The sequence below is a fragment of the Thunnus albacares genome, chromosome 16, assembly GCF_914725855.1.
Source record: "Thunnus albacares chromosome 16, fThuAlb1.1, whole genome shotgun sequence".
NCBI lineage: Eukaryota > Metazoa > Chordata > Actinopteri > Scombriformes > Scombridae > Thunnus > Thunnus albacares.
In genome coordinates, this window is record NC_058121.1 from 26,250,004 (window position 1) to 26,269,484 (window position 19,481).

Sequence of the window (19,481 nt, forward strand, 5' to 3'; positions counted from 1 at the left end):
AATACCTGTCTTGTTAGCACAATTTAGCTAAAGTAGCTAACATTTGCCCAACTGTGCAGCGCTCAGTGTTTCCAGTAAGCTAGCGTTAGCTTGAGTCCGAGGTAGCGGGGCGTGTTTCCAGAGCGTCAAAGGCAACACTGGAAAAGATGGCACCAACCATAAGCTGCAACTCTGGGCTTCAAACTGGCTCCAGCACAAACCAACAGGTGACGTCACACCTCGCTACGTCCACCTTTATATAGAGTCTACGGTTGAAACAGGAAAGTTCACTGTTGTCTAAAATATTGTATATTGTAACATTAAGTTCTTCCTTCAGTATGTGTCCACATACTTTTGGCCACATAGAGTAGCTTTGAGCAGCATCATCAGCTCAGTGAGGGAACAAGAACTCTTCATTTGATGCATGTTAGCTGAAAATGATCAGAAATTTCAACAATAATTAACCCTAGAAAAATGTGTCTTTTCCACAATTAATAGTGATATTGTATGTAACCTATATTCTCCTTGTGTGCTCTTTCACTCTAAGATTTAATTGAAACTTACTCCTTTAACTTTGACATAAGGATTCGGTTTCATAATCACACTGAAACATTGGTCATGTGAAAGATTATTTCACAGCTGGCTGATCTTCTGAGTCACATCTGACAGCAATTTGTTTTAATTATTTTTTATTTTTATATTATTACTTAATTCACTAGCTGCACATTCTCATTCAGTAGCCTGTTGTTTTTCACTTTATACTGAATCATCACAAACAGCTGTTCATCCTTCCTCCTTTTTTAAAAAGATTTCTTCAAAGAATGAGTAAAAAGTCATTTTAAGAATAATTGTCAGTTCAATTTCTCAGAAGCCTGCTGCACGGAAATGATTAACTTCCACTTCTCCTTCTGCACCGAGATGAACTTTTCATTCATCATGACATGGAAGAGAGAGGAAAAACAGAATAGAAACCCCGAGCAGATTATGCAAAAATAAAGTGATTGTGGTCAAATTGGGGAACTATTACTCGCAGTGAGTGTCCACAACCAACGTAACCAAACAAGAAATCTCTTTTAACGCAAATGAGACTTCGTTTATAGAGCCTCTCTAACACGTCTGTGACTTCAAAATGACCTCAATAAAATGAAGAAATATCCTGGAAGGTCTTTATTTTCAAACATGACTAATAATATTGGTTAACATGTTCAGGAAATGTATGACATATTTGAGGGTTTTTGCAGTTGTCATACATCAGACAATACTTCATTTATTGCTGTGTTTTATTACAGAAACATTTTGACTTCGTGTGGTTTTTCAAAACCACCATCAGAAGGAAAACGACTTCAAACGCACATCCTGATTTCTCATCATCACAATGTGTCATACTTGCATTTTCCCATGTTTCTGAATACATTTTACACACTTAATTACACTTAATACTTAAATTAATAATAAAATACAAACGCTATAACGACCGCATCAACATTTCAGAACCGTCATCAAGCCATCAAGTCTGCAGTTATAGATGCTACTGAGTCATTAAGCAGTGTTCAAATCCACAAACCTTTATTTCAACTTCTCAAAGAGCTTCCACAGTTTCCATATAGAGGAATATGAATATGTCAGGCTTCGTTTTATGCAAATGTGTATAAAATGATGGAGGACGAAGCCAGAATAAAAGATCCAGCCATAAAAAACAGAATAAATACTGTGTAAGCATCATAATGTTGAAACAAGCAGATCAAGTGTGGGGAAATGTTTGCTAACTTTAAAGCAATTTAAGAGAAAATAAACTTAGGTAAAGGGTTAATAAAGGGTCATGAGTGTAGAGTTGATAGTTTATAAGCCAGCCAGTGGATTTTATATATATTTATATGTATGGTTGGCTTGTTGGTTTAACAACTCAGTGACCCAAAAGTTGTTCTTGGTTTAATGGTTTAATACTGGTTTACAAAGCATGACCTATTTTATTAACATTCATAGAGCGAAAATAAAGAACATTGTGCTGAACCGAAAACAAAAAGGGAAACTGGGGCGCCTGCAAACACAGTTCAAAGCACAAAAAAAAGGATTCACACACCAAAATCAGTCAGATTCCCCCCCCCCCCCCCACTGCTCAAGTTTGATGAACTAAATGAATAGAACAATCTAGCTAGATTTGAGTGCGCAAACCCCTTTTTTGTGCTATTAACATTTATAGATATAGAAAAGTTTCAATTTATAAGAAAGTAGTACCTAATAACTACAACTGTAGTGATTCTGTTTCAAGTCGAGTTGTGAATCCAAACACAAGTTCAATCATTATTTTGCCTTTAACAGTCTCATATGTGATTAATAATACTGAAAATGTCAGCATTTTTTAAAAGATCATTTTAATTGGGTTAAATGAACACATTGTGAAAACTGTGACGAAGAATCAAATACAGATTTTCACTTATCTTTCTCCAAAAAGAAAAAAAATAAATAAAAAGGTTAAGTCATGTAATTTGTGTGTTATATACTCATAAACAGCACAAAATGCATTGAATGAGTATAGAATAGATGAATTCACTCTGCAAACCAATTATTACATTCAACAACTTGACCTTTGTGTTTTATAGTTTTCACCTGTAAGCTGAAAGAGGAGTCAAACCCAGCGGTATCAGTGTGTACAGAGTGACAAAGTGTATAACTGTATTTATATTATTATGTACATGACCAGCTGCACGGACCGTTTAACCATCAGAGAACAATTGTCACTGCTGTCACCAGAGTTCAACCTGTTGCATCTCCGCTTTGATGATGGTGAGCAGCGCCCTCTAGGGGCTTCACTGCCGCATTAAACAGACATTCAGAAGTTGTGTGGTGAGTGATGTCACTCCAAGCCTCAGACGGAGCGGGCTGCTATGGCATCGGGCTGCAAGTTGGAGGAGGCGAAAGAGCAGTGCATGATGGGACAGAAGGGCTCATGGACTCTGAGAGCTTCGGTCAGCAGACGCTGCTCCTCAGAAAGAGAATCCACCTGCAGACAAATCAGCAAGAAGAGATTCACTCTATTACTGTACTGCAAAACCTTTTTGTCTATTGTTTATTTATTTCTTCATTTTGTTGTTTTAATGCATTTCTACATCTTATTTAAAATACTTTGACTAGATGCTGCATAAATAAACCTTATTTTACCTTTAGGAGACAGAGGAAAGTGTCATAAATAACCATATTATTATTATTTAGAGTAGATTATTTTATATACATACATCTTAAAACATGCCTGGAGGGGATTGTTAATATGCAAATATTTTTTCTATTCAAAAGTTGAACTGCTGGATAAGATGTCTCCTACTTTACTGAAAAAAAAAAAAAACATCCTCAGAGTTTGTGCACCAGAGGCTTTTAAGTGCACACAGGTGTAAGTTGCATACTGAATCACATCTGTGATGTCATAAATCATGCTTGTAGGTGCACGTGTTAAACTGCACAGAGAAGCTCAAACATCCAAGAAGAAGGAACAACACAAAGAAAAACACATTTTTAAGTGGAGGGAGAGTTAATAATCATAAAATGTATAAATGTATTACTACTAGTAGAGTAACCGATGGCACAAATTACCAAGGGGTAAGGATGTCATTGTAGTTTATGGGGGACATATTTAAAGATCTGCACAAACAGCTACAGTTAAGCTATATATAGTAAAGTGGACTGGATGTTATTTTACCTCTCTCCTCAGCTTTCTGTTCCTCTGCTCCAACAGCTCGCAGGTCTGGAAGATAGAAATGGAAGAAAGAAGAAAAGAAAGGAGAGAAGGAAGAAGACAATGAGTTTAGTGCAGTGAATGGGTTTGCAGTTATGGAAATGTGATATTCAAATACACATATATTTGTACTGCACATGTGAGGAGATGCATCCCCTTCTAACCATAGACTAACTTGACTCAAACTGTATTTGTGCCTCCAGAGATGAAGGCTTGTGTGTATTTTGTTACTTTCTAAACTGACTAAATGAGATCAGGTGTCCAGATGAGGAATTAGCAGGGTCTAAATGATAAAACTTTTAACATTAAACTGCTCTAACTCATCCAGAATTTGATGTTCTGGGGATTTTCTGATGTTATCGAGATGTACATGCATAAGTCTAACCTTAACTAGAAGTGTGGACTTGACACAAATGGGTCCTCATAAAGGTATATATATAAGAACACACACACACACACACACCTCATGCAGCACATCAGCTCTCTGTGTTTGTCTTTTCCGACTCTTCTGGGCTGCAACTCTGTTCTTTTCTCTCCTCTTCAGCCTTCTGCCTTCATCCTCTGAACCCTGACACACACACACACACACACATACACATAAAGTTGCAGAATATGAGAAACAAGACCTGCAATTGTCTTATCTGAGGAAGTTTATGCTTTACTGCAACCGCATTTTCGACCTCATTTTCATTTAGAGACAATACATTCATAACATGCATCATTTCCTCTCACAACAAAACAATCGTGATCTTAGATTACAATTTAACCACAAGATATTTGTTCAAACTCCAATATTTTCTGCCATGATTTGACCTTTGACCTCTCCATGGGATAGGTAGTCGCAGGAGGAAAAGTGTTTCCCTCTCGTGCTGAAATAGCTTAATAGACATAAAAACACAACACGGTGTGATCTTTCTTACCTCATATCTCTCACAGAGGAAGTTTTTCTTGATATTCTTCTGCTGAGAGCTGCAGGAAGAATCACAGTCTGACATCACAGGTTGTCGACGCGTCTATACATTAAAATGAGAAATTTAACAGGAGGATGTCCTGCACACTGACGGTGTCACGACATAAAATGTGTTATTTGTTGAGTGGGCATCAAGTCCAGCGCAGCTGAAACAAAACAGGCAGAGAGTAGGCTACAGTTTCACTTCACTTTTCTTCCCACTTTTCAATTTCGTTGCCGGTTTAAAAGAAGCAGCGAGGACAGTTCACATAAGTCATATGACACAAGGGACAGGGTTGAGCAGGACTGCAAAGTTTTTTTTTATCATAACTGGACATATAATTAAATCTGAGTGAGATATCAAATATAATATAGAGATAGTATGAGAGAAGCTGTACACTTGACTCGGAGTTGCTCTGTTTACATCTTCATCTGTATCCATATCTAAAAACAGGTTACAAATGTTTTCTGCAGATGTCAGCTACACTACATGGCCAAAAGTATGTGGACACCACTGTCCACTTTTGTTTAGTTCCAGTGAAGGGAGATCTTAATGCTGCAGTATTCAGTGATATTTTAGACAATAGTAACCTTTGAGGGAGGCCCTTTCCTGTTTTAATATGACAACACTCCAGTTTGGAGAACTTGACTGGGCTGCACAGAGCCCTGACCTCAACCTCATCCAAAACCCTTGGTATAAACTGGGACACTGACTGACCGCTAGCCAGACCTTTAGTGCACAATAAGTATCTGTGGTGTTCTTTCCAATTAGTCACATATAAACATCATTATGTTATTAATAAAAGCACAAGACAGATACAGTTCAGGCTGGAAAAGCTTTATATTACAAACAAAGTACAGTACAAGACTTTGCATCTTTTTAAAGTGACCAAAGCTTCTAAACTGACAGCACAAACTCTAATATTAGTAACATTTTATTCAAAGGAACAAGCCCTCTAGTGGGCCAGTAATGTAGGTAATATAAAGGCTGCAAGAAGAAGACAGTTGTAATGTCATGACTAATGTAGCAAGCTTTAAAATAAAATGATGAGGAAAATCATCTTCTATGTTCTTTAAGTCTGAGCTGCAATCTCAAACTTGTCTCCGCAATTTCATTCTTTCAGTCGCAACCCAAAGCTTGTGACCACAGATGAGGGTCAGGATGTAGACCGACAACACCCGCATTACCGCCGATGCTGCACCGATCCGCCTGTCAACCACACGCTCCATCTTACACTCAGCTATGAACAAGATCCTAAGATACTTGAACTCCTCTACTTGGGACAACAACTCACTCACAGACCACCGTGGCCTCAGATTTGGAGGAACTCTCATCCCGACTGCTTCGCATTCGGCTGCTTCTCTGCAAAAAGTAGAGAAGCAGTCCTGAGCTGCACCTTGAGATTCTGTCCATGAAAATCACAAACAGAATCGGTAACTAGGGACAACCTTTATGTTCAAAATGACAAACCTGACGAGTCGCATTATATTTTACTGTTTACTGTGTACAACAAAGACTTGAAAAACAAAAATGCACGGAAATTTAACTTGTTAGTCCATCTCATCATATCATCTTAGTTCTTCTGTGGTTCCCCGTCTGGGAAGTTCGGTTTCTTGGCGAGGGGCACGTAGCCGTCCGTAGCCGCCGCTTCCTCTACGGCTCTTTTGATCGGCTGCCTGTTCCACATCGCTTCCTTCGCAGGAGGCAGCGGAGCGTCCGATTGGTTGCTGCAGCCGAACACTTCTCTGTGGATCTCTAGAGAGGCGTGGCTCGGTTTCATGTTGAGGACCTCGCAGAGGCCTTCAGCTTGTTTCTGCAGAGTGTTGATCGACTGCAGAGAGAAGGAACATACATGTGTGAATGAATGAAGCGTCGATCTGTCTGTTTGTGTGCCGCCAAACTGAAACCGTATAAACGTACATTTCTAGATTAATCTGACCGGTTTGGTGTGTGTTTACCTTTATGGCCTGGATGGCCTGTTTCACCATCCCAGGAGCTGCTGCTGACAAGTCATTCATGATGCTCTCTGGTCAAACACAGCATCATTAAACTTTTGTTAATTTGTCAATATTTATTCACACTTTCACTTTGTGAAACTTAACTGAACAGTGATCAGACAGAAGAACAACATATTTATTACATGTGTTCATGTAACTACAGAACTACAGTAGAGTTGCAACGATTAGTTAATCGACAGACAATCTGCTTGATCATTTATATGCGATATATAAATAAAACTGAATTCAAATTGGATTGAAGTCATTTTTCATGCAAAAATACCAAAATTTCCAGGTTCTCAAATGTCTGACATCACAATAAAAAGCATATTTTGAAGGTTTTGAACAGTTATTTAGATGAAAGAGAACATTGTGATGCACATTTTAACTCCTTTCTGAGGTTTTATGGACCAAACGATGAATTGAAACAATAATCAGCAGCTTAATCAATAATGAAATAAGTTGTAAAGTTGCAGCCCCCGAACTGCAGACTGTCAAACACGACTGCAAACAAGGAAGCACTTCACTTGACCCGAAGAAAAGGAAATACAGTTTCAAAAAAGTACAAAAATAACATTTCGTGCTACATTCTGAAACTGACAAGGTGAACAAAAAGCACTGATGCATTTAGGTATTTCACTTCACGGACGGTGAAAGTTTCAAATGCCCAACCTTAAAGAGAAGTAGTTCTTCCTATTTATCAGAAAGAAAATGTCTGGTGGATCCTGAACAGCTAAAAACAGCTAATATGCAACATTTAGCAAAGCAAATAATGATTTTGTTCATTAATGCATGAATTGTACGGTTTATAAAATGAAGGTGACATCATCAAATTACTTCTTTAATTGAACTGAAACTCCAAAACTCAAAGATATTAAATTTATTATCCGATACAACAACTGAGAAGCTGGAACTTGTTTGGAAAATGAACCTGATTATCAAAATAATGGCCTTTTTTTTTTTTTAAACTAAATAATTGATTAATTAACTGATCGTTTCAGCCCTAAATCATTTCAAACATGACAGAAATATTACAACCAACCCTGAGATTTGACATTAATTTTAATCTGCTTGGTCTCTGCTGACAAAACATTAGAGAAAACACAAAGAAATGCATTTACATGTGTGTGTGTGTGTGTGCATGTGGATTATGGGTAACTACCTTGATCGGGGTTTTTGATCACCGCCTGAGGTTTGACGGTGTGCTCGTAAAGCCCCTGAAAAACACACAGAACACCGAACAGCAGCAGACGTCAGTGACACGTTCAGTTCTTCTACTACTGAATGAGACAAGTTTCAGTTGCTGTTTAAGTGTGTTTATAATAAATAATAATAATAATAAATAAATCAATAATAAATCAAATAAAATAAAATCAAGGATAGAAAACATATTTTCAGGATTTATTGGAAAACATTACATCATCTGAAACTCTGCATTTACAACTCAATATATGAATATAACTCATGATGTGTGTTACCTCGATGCCATCAGTCATTTGTAAGCCTGAGTTAAAAATGTCAGTTGTGTCCGTGGAAACGACGCCCTCTGGTGGCAGGTTTTAACCTGCACAGTCATGTGTTCATTATCTTTTAGTGTATCATTTGTAGTTTAAGTAGTAAGTAACCAGTTTATTTAGATAATGACAGTCTTGGTAGTTATGAGGTTAATGGGTGTCGCCGCTACAGCTCTCCTGAATTGATCGTTAAGTCATGAACCTTTTTCCCTGCTGTGTGATTTTCCTCTCAATGTGTACATGATCAGGTTACAGTTATTTATTGCCATTCCCACATTAGATGTTGTAAATTGTTATTAGCTTGATTACATCAGGGGACTGATGTGTGTCATGTACGTTTACTGTAATTCAGATACTGAGATATAGTTTATTGCACCCTTAAGTAGGAGGTTACTGTAGTGGAGAGAAAAGTAGTCCTCATTTGCCTGTAATTAATGTCACCCCAAAGGTAAGTAAGTGTGACGACAAGTGCTAATACAATTGTAAATGTAATCTTATGTTACTGTTATTGCCTTTAGAACCACATATCAGATGGTTAGACATCTTTTGTTGGTCAATAAATCCATCAAACCGGAATTCACTGAAGTCTCATCTCTGACTGGATGCCTGTGGTGATTCACCTGCTCTGAATCACTTCCCAAACTGTGTAATAATTAACAATGTCTGTACTGTCTGTAAAGGTCTCTTTGTCTGACAGTCTGAAACTCAGCTGTAGTCACGTTTCAGGCCCAACCAAGACCACCCACACACACATATTACTGCACTGTTATCAGACCTGGTAAATAGAGACAGACTGACTATGACACACACCATGAGTTTGCGTTCAGCTTTGAGGGAGTGGACCGCGTGACGCAGGATCTTTTTGGGGTACGTTCGGCGCTTCCTGGTGGTCTCGACGATGGTGTCGTCCAGCAGGCTTTCCAGATCATCAGCCTCATACTCTGCTGAGTGTTGGAGGGAGAGGAGAAACAGAAATTGTTCAATGAATAAAGCTTTAAATGTGGAAAGCTTCTGAAAACAATGCAGCTCTTCAAAACTTAAAAAACAGGTTTTGTACCACCTTCAACATCAGGCGCCTCTTCCCAAGACTGTCCATTCACCAACACGTTGTCCTGGACAGCGGCTTCGAAGTTCTGCACAGATACAAATAGTTTTCACCACTGAACTGAACGCAGCTATGACAACAAACAGCACAACCATTAGAAGTCATACCTTAAATAATAAGGCTGCATTCTGGCTGCAAAGATATAATCTTTAAAAACAGTTCACAAATATAGTTTCATTTTTAAAAGCTTCAGTAATTTCCTGCAACAATGTAGCTTTTAGCGAACATGACTCAAACAGGAGGAAATAGTGCATTTGTTGGGGACTATTTTCAGTGGCGGATGAATCCACATTTGGTGATCTAGTATTTACTTTAGCAGGATGATGTATTTGGGATGTCAAAAAAATTCTTCAGCTTTATTCAAACAAAACTGAGATGCTTGTTTGGGTTCCAGCACACTGGAAGACAAATTCTGCCATCTGCTGGTTCCCTACTGGAACACATCAAGCCTGTTGGGATGCATCTTGGTGTTTAGTTTGACAGTAGCATAAACCAAAAAATCTATTTATCGACTCCAGGCTGTGATGTTGAGATCTTACTGACTAAGTTACTTTTAAGCCTCTCTGTTTAATATGTCTCTGTGCTGTTCCACTGGTTTCATCTTTCATAATGTGTTGTATTTTAAAAGCTTGTTATATTATCCTTTGTGTCAAATCTTCATCTGAAGGGGAAACTAAAGCTGTCAAATAAATGTAGTGGAGTAGAAAGTACAATATTTCCCTCTGAAATGTGGTGGAGTGGAAGTATAAAGTAGCATCAAATGGAAATACTCAAGTGAAGTACAGGTAACGTTACCTCAACGCTGTACTTAAATAAATATACTAGTTACTTTCCTCAGCGGTGTATTGATACAGTTTAATAATCCCTGTATTGTGTATTTATGTATATTTATCAACATGAAGCTGTAGACTGAGACTCACCGCCAGCAGCTCCTGCAGTAAAACTCGCTTCACGTCTTCCGGTTGTCCGTCTAAAGCCGTCTTTAAAACCTCTTTGTATTTATTTATCTGCTCCGTTACTTGTTTTTTCGACGTTACTTGCACTCTATATTCTTGATTTGTTTCATTACTGCGTAAAGTGTCACTTTCTGCGGGCTCCATCTTTACCGCCAATTGTTTATATTTGTTTTGACGCAGACCGGAAGTAAATGTGTAACTTCCTGGTCCGCTTAGCTTAGCTTTCCCCCCGGAACAACACTTGGCCCCAGTGTTTCCGCATGCTGTTAGCTATGCTTCGAAGAGTGAATAAAGACAACATTGGCAGTTTTTCAGCATCGTTTGCGCTCTCAGCTCTTATTATTTGTATTTTCAATGGAGTATGGCTTCGTAGACTGTCACTGTCATGTTTCAGCCCGTGAGTTTGAAGAGGTAGGCTGTCAAATGTCTGATGAGACTGTGAACATACAGCACTATTATGAGTATTTTGACCCCCACTACATCAGTTTCAGACTTCTAAACTATATATACAATGCATTTACTTAAAAAACATTCATGTCAGCTTATAAAAAGTGTATACATTAAATTTTAACACTTCCATCACAGTTGTTAGCCACAGCTTCTCCATTTTCCTAACTGTCATTTAGTTCTTGTCCTCTTTCACGTCTGTGTTACCATCATACAAAGAAATAAACATAATAAACTAAAAAATTATGTTAATAAAAAGAAATTAACTTTTTTTTCCTTTGTAGGATCTGGAGGATGTGATTCAGAGGACCAGAGAGGTTAGTTCTTCTTTTCAAGACAAAACTTATTACAGATATATTATTGTTTTATAGTTTTAGTTAATTATGATTCACAACATTCTGCTTTTAAGTTGCGTGTTAGATGGACACTGTTGCAGGAAATTAAACATTAGACTTGCTGGCTAAATCTGTTATTTTTATAGGCTGTAAACTTCATTGTGGAGCTGCACAATGAGGCTGAAATCATCACAGTTATATGTTGACTTTTTTGTAACAGGATATTACAATATCATGACAGTTTATTGATATTAAACAGTCTGTGAAGATTTATGGTCATGGTTACAGAGACGAAACATCTTCAAGTATCTACAACCAAATCCAGTTCAACCCTCCTTGGATATTAAATATTGAATATTGAATGATGTAGGCTGATTTTATTAGTTTCTGAAGGGAAATGGAAGAAAACTGACTTGTGTGTGTGTGTGTGTGTGTGTGTGTGTGTCTGTAGGTCGGCGTGAAGACGCTGGTTGCAGTTACAGAAGAAGTCAGAGAGTTTGACAGAGTTCTGCAGCTGCAGGAACGGTCTGTATGTCTCCAGTGTTATATAATCATCCCAAACACACACACACAATCTCAATTCCATGAATTTATGTCACACCGTGTGCATTTTATTGGGACTGCAGGAATGACTGATACATGAAAAGATAAAAAGAAGAAAGAAAGCAGGAAAAGAAAAAAACATAGAAGGACATTTATACAATTCTACTATTAAATAAAATCAGAGGGAAGATGATGGAGTCGTGCATATTAAAGACTTTAAAAACATCAAGGTGTTCATAAAAACATCATCCACTTAGTGTGAAGTAAATAAGAAAACTGAGCCAACAATTACCTAATAAAGAATTTCGACTGTCTCATAAATGATTAAATGAATGAATAAATAAAATGAAATACAATTTTACATCTGAGAATGTAAATTTCCAAAAAGGATATTCAGGCATTATGCATAAAACCTTTTTTCTAGCTGGTCTAAGTGTCTAATAGCTGCTTGTTCACTACAGAACTACAGAAATGATACTTTTTTAGTTTACAAATGTGTTGTTGATAAATGTTTATTTTCTAAAATAAAAAAGAGTCTCATGAAAAAGAAAGTTCTGATGATAAAGGCTTTAAACCTTTAAACTGTATCAATGAGTCACTCACACACACTGTAAAGAATACAAACGTATACATTGTCCCGTGCAGCTGCTCTCAGCTGGACGGCAGCGTGTTTATTATTCAGGGTGTTTCTGTTGAATTCTTCTCTCTCAGTTATCCAGATCTGGTGGCTCCGTGTTTCGGCCTCCATCCGCTGCAGGCCGGCGGGGGGTCTGAGCAGCGCAGCGTGAAGCTTCAGGTAGTGAAACACTCCGAGCTGCACTCAGCTTTTGATTATTTTACTTGATTGATTCTGGGAACAGGAGGAGAGTAACTGTATCCAGGCTGCTCTGTGGTGTCCCAGGTGGAGGAAAACAGGAGGGGAAGAGTTAGATGGGTGTTTCTCTGAGGCTTCTGGAGGGGATGAAAGTGTATTTATTTTTTCTAGAAAGCCATTGTTCATATAGCTTACTTATAATATAACAGCATAATACTGGCCAAACGCTGGGATTTGATGTTTTGAAACAGGATGCTGTAGTGGGAGGACAGGAAGTTTCTGTATACCTAAAAAAAATAAGTAATTTGATGAGCTTGGTAGAAGTTGTGATCCTCTTCAGGGTTTCATGTTTTACCTGCTCAGTTGAATGATGCCTGGGTGCACGATAAAGTGTTGCAGGAAGTCAGCTGAGTTATTAATGTTAGTGTTAATACATTTAACTGGTGATGACAAGTTGCTGTTGCACTGCTGCTGGCTTCCCACAGACTTTTAAAATCTGTGTGTGGACTTCAGAAGCACAAAATATGCTTTATATTTCCATGCATCTGAAATCTCTCGTTTCCTGCTACAAGAAAATGTTATTCACCAGATTTTACATTAGATAAAAACATAAACTGATTATTCATCTAATTAAAACTGATTATTCTTCTAAGCTAAACAATAAAGAGTTAAACCAGAGTGTTTAAGCTGCAAATGGTCTTTTAAAGACAGAGTTCACCCAGTTGTTTAACATTTAAAATAAAGAGCGACCCTGAGCTCTCAGTCTTAAGATGTAACACACCTCACACACTCCTGCATAACTTCAACCGGTCATGTGTTAATGGTTAAAGTAGCTGCTGCAGGATTAAATCACAGTAACCAATGCTGATTGATGCTTTAAGTCAGTGGTTCTCAAACTGTTTCATGTTAAGGAATTAGACCACGGACCCCCGTCTGATAAGACAGAAAGTGTATGAAACCCATGACCAAAACAGTCATACATTCTGTCATTGTGTCATTTTTGCTGGGGACCTCCTGGAACCAGTAAAATGGGTCTTTGATGGGGTTTCTCACTTTGAGAACCTGCTTTAAGTAAACTAAATCCATGCTACAGCTCTGAGTAAAGATGTCATTTCCACAGGACCTGGATGCTGCTCTGCCGATGTTCTACAAACACAGAGAACGGCTCATTGCTATTGGAGAGGTGCTACACACACACACACACACACACACACACTTCTATATCTGTCTGACCAATAGACATTATGCTTTCTCTTGCCCCTTACCCTAGTTTTAACCAACCTAAATCCATCTCTGGCTCTAAACTTTACCTAAACTTCCAACCTCAACAAAAAGTCTTAACCCTAAAATTAACGGTTAATCACATAGCGACCACCAGACGGGAGGTGAGTATCCACTATTGGATTAAAACAACATACTTGTGAGGACTGACATAACACATGCCCTTACCCTAACCTTCACCTACCTCTCATTTTAACCTTAACCCTCAAACTAAGTCTTAAAGGTGCAGTTTGTAGAATTTAGTGGCAGAAACGGAATATAATTGTGAAGGAATTTTCATACATGTATTATATATGAAAAGCTCTTATTTTCATATATATCATGTATGAAATGCTCCTTAGACAAACAGACAGTGAAGGACAGACAGCTGTCTTGTTCCTGGTCGAGCCGACCTGGTTTTATGATTGTTGCCATAGAGACAGTGCTTAAGTAAACAACCTTATAGCGATGTTGTGACTAAGGACAAGGTCGCCTGAGTGCTGCCTGAATAACTGAGAGTGGTTCAAGTCTTTTCCTTCAGATTTGTTGTGGTATTTTCATTTGTAACTGCTGTCTCCTCGGTTCATCAAGTTTGTGTTTGTCAATAAATGTTTTAACATAAGACGTCAATATCTCCTGGAGTTTCTGCATTAGACAGCTGGAGGATCAGTTAGTGTTTTAATTAGTGTGTAATCACCTGAAATTAAGAAGCATGCTTGTGTTACCTTAGAATGAGCCCTTTATGTATCTACATAGGGAGCAGGTCCTCTTCCACAGAGCCCGCCATGTTGTGCCGCCATTTTTCTACAGTAGCTCAGAGTGGACAAACCACACACTGACTCTAGAGAGGATCTTTCATGTTTTTTGTGAGTTTCATGGCCACCGTAGGTCCTCCTACACACTTGGAGGGGGAGGGGTATTCAGTTTGTCACTAAATCCTACACGCTGCGCCTTTAAATCCTCAAACAGACGTGTAATTGGTCCTCACAAGGATGGAAATACAAGAGCACAGACACACATAATGCAAACCACCATTTTTCACACATTCTTGCACACTGTTCACACAGAATGGCTTAAAAATGTTCATAGATTTAATAAAGCATCACACACACAGACACATGTGCCCCCCCCCCCCCCCCCCCCCCCCCCCCCCCCCCCCCCCCCCCCCCCCGCCCCCAGTTACCAGAACATAACGTTAATGTGACTTCTGGTAAAGCAAATCAGATTAAACTTGTTAAAACTCCCGACTCACCTCCTAATCTTCCTTGTAAGGAAAAAGTTAATGAACACAGTCGGTCACAATCTGTCTAATGCGTTTACACAGTCACACACACACACACACAGACACACAGACACACACACACACACACACACACACACACACACCCTTCATTCTCCAGCAGTCTTTAATGCTCTGGAGTCTTCTAGGTCCTGTTCGTTGAGGAATGTGGGTGTTTGTCAGAGCAGATTTCAGGCATCACAAGGTTTAGTCAACGGTCCCAGACTTCTGTTTCCGTAACTGTTTTTATGGATCAGATTGAGAGTGCAGCGAAATCCGGCCTCTGCTGCACTGAACACATTGTAGTTCATCTATGAGTCCGTAATCACTTCCCACATGTAAATGTTCTGGTTGACTAGACTGGGTTTGAACTTGAGTCAAATTTCAGTCACAGAAATAAAGACTTGAGTTGGACTTTACTGCCGTGAGACTTTACTTGAGACTTGAAAGCAAAAATGGTTCAGCCCCCTCTCTTAGCTAGCCTTTACTGCACAATGAAATTTGAACAACTTGTAATTTTAACAAAGATAATTTAACAACTACAGCTCCCATGAGGCTTTTGACAGCACGCCAGTGGCTCATGGGACGTGTGAAGTTCTGTTTGTTGTTTTTGTTTCCAGATCGGGTTGGACTTCACGCCGTGGTGCGCTCCCACTGAGCAGGACAGAGACGACCAGATGAAGGTGTTTATTAAACAGCTCGACATCGCCAAGGAGCTCGATCTACCTGTGTGAGCGCAACAGATGGAATAAAATAAAGGTTCAACGTTTGCTGTGAAAGCTGCAGAATCCTTAGTGGCCGTTTAACGAAGGAGACTAGAGCAGAAATGATGATCAGTCCACTAAAATGCAGCGAATATGTTCATTTATAATTAATAAAATCATTTATTGCATTAGTGCCAAAACATATTTTTGCATGTTGTCACCTCGACTTGACTTCATTTGAACCTGATTTGCATAAAAGCATGTGATTAGATAGATTAGCCTTCTGCCAGCTCTCAGCAAATTGATTTTCATGTCAGCGCGTTATTAAACAAGCGCTCACTGTTCACCATGAATGAACTAAACTGTGACTGAATAAAACAAAATGAATTTTAAAATATCACAAATTTACATCCTGTTTCCTGTTATAGGAACGTCCACTCACGATCAGCTGCTAAAGTCACAATAGCAACCATGAGAGAACAAGGTGGGCGTTTTACCTCCATATATCATATATCATATAAATCGTTGTAAAACAGACATTCGGAGGTTACGACTTTGTGATTTTCTTTCAGGTATCGGTCGAGCTCTGCTCCATAACTTTGCGGGGAAGCCGTCAGTGGCTCTGGAAGGGGTGAAGGCGGGTTTCTTCTTCTCTTTTCCACCTGCTGTCTGCAGGAACCAGCAGGTGAATTCACACTTCTGCACTCATGTGTAACTTTAATTAAAACTGTTGTACAGATGGCGTCTTTTACACTCCATAAGGATATAAATACAGAAAAAGGAGGCATATCATCATCATCACTAGGATACATTTTATGGTTGGGTGTACCCTGAAACAATCGTATTATATAGTTAGCTTAAGCCCTCAGGTGATATTGTATAAGTTCGAGCCAAATGACTGAAGTAAATGTATATGTGAACGTACCTAAAAAAGTGCCTGAATCATCATCAACATGGTCTTTGATCTCATAAATCATCTGTTACATGTACATGACAGAAAAGTCTTTGTCTGCATTTTCACAGAATCCATAAAACTGAACCGTCGTATAAAATACACAGATAAAGTACAACATGTTCTCAGTGATATATGATGCAGGAAAAATATTCTGTATGTAGCAACAGTAACAATAGTAGAGTAGCTGTAACCATGATAACAGTAATAGTGCTAGTTTAGCTACCTGGAGTGTGATAGTAATAATGGTTCATTGTTTTCAGGTATAATAAGTGATATAATTCACATTTGCTACATATTTAGTATTTTAGCAGAACGTTTTAATGCAGATAATGTGACAGCAGCGGTAAAATCTTCAAAACCAGGCGCAAAGAGGTCAAAGGTCAGAGCCACAACATCCTAATAATATTCCCATAAAGCCAGTATAAGAATAATGTAATATATGAGGAAGAGCTGGAGCTTCATCGCTGAATCTGCTGTTCTGGCTTCAGTTGGAACTGAAGTCCAGTATAATGAGTTAATGTTATGATCCCCCTCTGATATGACAGAGAGACAAACTGATCAAGCAGATCCCGCTGGAACACATCTGTCTTGAAACTGACTCTCCTGCCCTGGGCCTCGACAAGCACGTAAGTTTTATCATTTGGAAATATGACAAGCTGTAACACACCTGCAGATTGTTTTTTTTTTTTTTTTTAATCTCTTCCTGTCTCTTTTTGTCTTCCAGGTGAGGAACGAGCCCTGTAACATCGTTCTGTCCTGCCAACGCATCGCTGACGTCAAAGGCCTGTCGCCGCAAACGGTTCGGCTCGTCACAGCGCAAAATGCGTACAGACTTTTCCCCGGCGCTAACACACACGTACATGAAACTGTATGAAAAGTTTGGCCGGAGGAAAGGACATGTTGTCATTTACGTCAAAAGGATTGATGTAAGCAGGTCAGGGTCTGCTCTGTTTTGAGCTCAATACAATCTTTTCATAACATTTTTAGCATTTTATCTGTAATGTTGCTAACGTTTATCTTGTTAGCGTGCTATGTTAGCATGCAGCTCAAAGTGTAGCTGAGACCAACAGGTTGTTAGTTGAATTTATTGTGTCTGTGCCACATTTCATCTTAATCTATCCAGTAGTTGTAAAGATATTTGACTCTGGAGCAAAGTGTTGGACCAACAAGCTTTTGTCTACGTTTGTTATTTGATTATTTGAAAGACACAGACCACAAACAAATCCTTGGTTGTTACACAGACTCTGAACTTTTGAAAGTAAATGAGTGAAATAAAATACTGAAAACTGAACACACTAAAATGAATGCTCTGGTTTGAGTTGGAGGTTTGTGTGTTAAAAGTCAGACGGAGCTCGTGGGGCCTCGTCAGGCTGCAGCCGTCTACACCAGGTGTGATTTATCTGGAGGAGAGACAGAAAAGATACATAACAGACAGTGAAAAGGCCGAAGATGTTATACTGTCGATGGGTTAACAAGTCCGACTGTAGCTGACTGTTTTGATTCCTGAGCATGTATTCAGTTGGTTGTGATCTGCAACCTCACCACTAGATGCCACTAAATTCTACACACTGCACCTTTAAATTTCTTTTCCAAATCCAAGAACCTGATTATAATCCATCCACAACACAGCTCAGTTTAATCAGTCAACCTTAAAAATCTGACTTTTGAATCTGCCTTGTATCACACTCTGTGGTGTTTGACAATTTTAGGACAACAATCAGTCAGTCCAGGTGGAAAATGCAAAACACCAGGTAACATAAAACCCCAATGTGTATCACATAAACTTGTATCATAATTCAGTTGAACCTCCTCTCTATATTATAGCGTCTATAATAGGCAGTAAACAAATATCATAAGTAATAATAAGCCTACTGGAAGAGTTGGAAATACCACAAATTATGATAAACGCCTGTGGGAATATTGTAGATAGTCTATTAAGTTGTAGCATCATCTCCCATTAGGCCCTCAATTGTAACTTATAAACTACTGTATACAGTTTTAAGTTTTACTGAAATATTAGACATTTTGTAGAGATTATTAGACACATGTGGTTTAGGAACCATAAACACACAGTAATATTTTTACTTACAGCTTTCTTCAAAGTGCTTTCTCTCCGGAAGCTTTGCCGGAGGTGGCCGCTCGGTGCGGGCCGCCCTGCGCTGCGGTCCGGCGGTCAGAGCGGTGAGGAGGACCGGGCTGGTCCGCAGGTGACTCCGGTAGTGTCTCCTCTCGGTCCGCTCCCAGGACTGCCGGGGGTTCCCCTCCACCTGACACCACGTCTCCCTCCGCAGGTTCAGCTCCAGCAGAGCCTGCTCCTCGGATCCGGGCATTGTCTTTATATTTATGAGTGTTTTTCCTTGTATAAATTAGCCAAAGTGCAGTTAGTTAGCTTTGTTAGCGTTACCATGGAAACGGGAAACTTGAAGAAGCGTGCGCGCGCGCCAAAGACCTTCTTTATTTGTGAAGATGAGTCACGTCGAGAGCAGGAAGAACACATTTCCGGAGTTTCCTCTTTTATTTCATGATTAATACTCTTAGAATCTCATTTGCTCCACTTATACCGGAATAACGCACACATCACATCAGTCATCAGAATATTAGACAGATTTCTGAGTTACAAAAATAAGAAAAGACTTTACTGTTCCAGAGGGACATTTGCCTTGGACACATAATGCTGCTGCTGTACAGCTCACAATAATTCAACAGTAATACACATCACATTAACAGATAAAAAGTAGTTGTACAATAAATTATTCAGGATAAATACTAAAAATCAATGAATAGTCTACTCAGAAATCTGAAAAACTCCAAATACAAGATAAAACATCCAGGAATCTCATCTAATGTTCAGTGGAGAATAATGTTACAGATGCTGCTGTAATTGCGTCCTGTGTTGGACTCCAAAATACCAAAGTA

At 38.9% G+C, this 19,481-nt stretch overlaps 4 protein-coding genes across 6 annotated transcripts; 1 reads left to right on the forward strand and 3 right to left on the reverse strand.

Annotated features, from left to right (window-relative positions):
- Positions 1-2,208: 2,208 nt before the first annotated feature.
- On the reverse strand, positions 2,209-4,892 carry batf3 (basic leucine zipper transcription factor, ATF-like 3). Its single transcript, XM_044329481.1, has 4 exons — positions 4,627-4,892; positions 4,170-4,274; positions 3,671-3,715; positions 2,209-2,980 (listed from the first exon to the last, which is right to left on the reverse strand). The coding sequence occupies exons 1-4, from the start codon at positions 4,699-4,701 to the stop codon at positions 2,846-2,848; spliced, it is 360 nt and encodes a 119-aa protein (XP_044185416.1). The 5' UTR covers positions 4,702-4,892; the 3' UTR covers positions 2,209-2,845.
- Positions 4,893-5,477: 585 nt separating this feature from the next.
- On the reverse strand, positions 5,478-10,432 carry nsl1 (NSL1 component of MIS12 kinetochore complex). Of its 2 annotated transcripts, none has more exons than XM_044329577.1 (6): positions 10,193-10,432; positions 9,228-9,300; positions 8,978-9,108; positions 7,816-7,870; positions 6,615-6,682; positions 5,478-6,487 (listed from the first exon to the last, which is right to left on the reverse strand). In XM_044329577.1, exons 1-6 carry the CDS (start codon positions 10,370-10,372, stop codon positions 6,230-6,232), a joined length of 765 nt encoding a protein of 254 aa, XP_044185512.1. In that variant the 5' UTR covers positions 10,373-10,432; the 3' UTR covers positions 5,478-6,229. The 2 variants fall into 2 exon arrangements, with proteins under 2 accessions (XP_044185512.1, XP_044185511.1); XM_044329576.1 differs by having other exon boundaries at positions 8,978-9,111.
- Positions 10,433-10,466: 34 nt separating this feature from the next.
- On the forward strand, positions 10,467-17,773 carry tatdn3 (TatD DNase domain containing 3). Its single transcript, XM_044329575.1, has 10 exons — positions 10,467-10,639; positions 10,960-10,992; positions 11,462-11,535; positions 12,265-12,349; positions 13,488-13,550; positions 15,527-15,636; positions 16,039-16,094; positions 16,183-16,295; positions 17,111-17,191; positions 17,290-17,773. The coding sequence occupies exons 1-10, from the start codon at positions 10,583-10,585 to the stop codon at positions 17,437-17,439; spliced, it is 822 nt and encodes a 273-aa protein (XP_044185510.1). The 5' UTR covers positions 10,467-10,582; the 3' UTR covers positions 17,440-17,773.
- Positions 12,359-19,028, reverse strand: LOC122965477 (spermatogenesis-associated protein 45-like). 2 transcript variants are annotated; one of them, XM_044329579.1, is made up of 2 exons: positions 18,655-19,028; positions 12,359-12,504 (listed from the first exon to the last, which is right to left on the reverse strand). In XM_044329579.1, coding segments are annotated over exons 1-2 (243 nt in total). In that variant the 5' UTR covers positions 18,896-19,028; the 3' UTR covers positions 12,359-12,502. The 2 variants fall into 2 exon arrangements, with proteins under 2 accessions (XP_044185514.1, XP_044185513.1); XM_044329578.1 differs by lacking the exon at positions 12,359-12,504 and adding an exon at positions 17,796-17,965 and having other exon boundaries at positions 18,655-19,021.
- Between the last annotated feature and the right edge of the window lie 453 nt (positions 19,029-19,481).

What these genes read in the sequence shown, in the direction of transcription:
- tatdn3 (XM_044329575.1), top strand. Translation starts at nt 10,583, where the DNA reads ATGGAGTATGGCTTCGTAGACTGTCACTGTCATGTTTCAGCCCGTGAG. An exon ending in CTGTCTGCAGGAACCAGCAG is followed by an intron (nt 16,296 to 17,110) that starts GTGAATTCACAC and finishes CTGATATGACAG; the next exon opens with AGAGACAAACTGATCAAGCA. An exon ending in CCCTGGGCCTCGACAAGCAC is followed by an intron (nt 17,192 to 17,289) that starts GTAAGTTTTATC and finishes TTTGTCTTCCAG; the next exon opens with GTGAGGAACGAGCCCTGTAA.
- batf3 (XM_044329481.1), bottom strand. Translation starts at nt 4,701, where the DNA reads ATGTCAGACTGTGATTCTTCCTGCAGCTCTCAGCAGAAGAATATCAAG. An exon ending in TCCTCTGTGAGAGATATGAG is followed by an intron (nt 4,275 to 4,626) that starts GTAAGAAAGATC and finishes TGTGTGTGTCAG; the next exon opens with GGTTCAGAGGATGAAGGCAG. An exon ending in GAGCTGATGTGCTGCATGAG is followed by an intron (nt 3,716 to 4,169) that starts GTGTGTGTGTGT and finishes TCTATCTTCCAG; the next exon opens with ACCTGCGAGCTGTTGGAGCA.
- nsl1 (XM_044329576.1), bottom strand. Translation starts at nt 10,372, where the DNA reads ATGGAGCCCGCAGAAAGTGACACTTTACGCAGTAATGAAACAAATCAA. An exon ending in TACTGCAGGAGCTGCTGGCG is followed by an intron (nt 9,301 to 10,192) that starts GTGAGTCTCAGT and finishes GTATCTGTGCAG; the next exon opens with AACTTCGAAGCCGCTGTCCA. An exon ending in AAGCTGAACGCAAACTCATG is followed by an intron (nt 7,871 to 8,977) that starts GTGTGTGTCATA and finishes TGTGTTTTTCAG; the next exon opens with GGGCTTTACGAGCACACCGT.
- LOC122965477 (XM_044329578.1), bottom strand. Translation starts at nt 18,895, where the DNA reads ATGCCCGGATCCGAGGAGCAGGCTCTGCTGGAGCTGAACCTGCGGAGG. An exon ending in AAAGCACTTTGAAGAAAGCT is followed by an intron (nt 17,966 to 18,654) that starts GTAAGTAAAAAT and finishes TCTCTCCTCCAG; the next exon opens with ATAAATCACACCTGGTGTAG.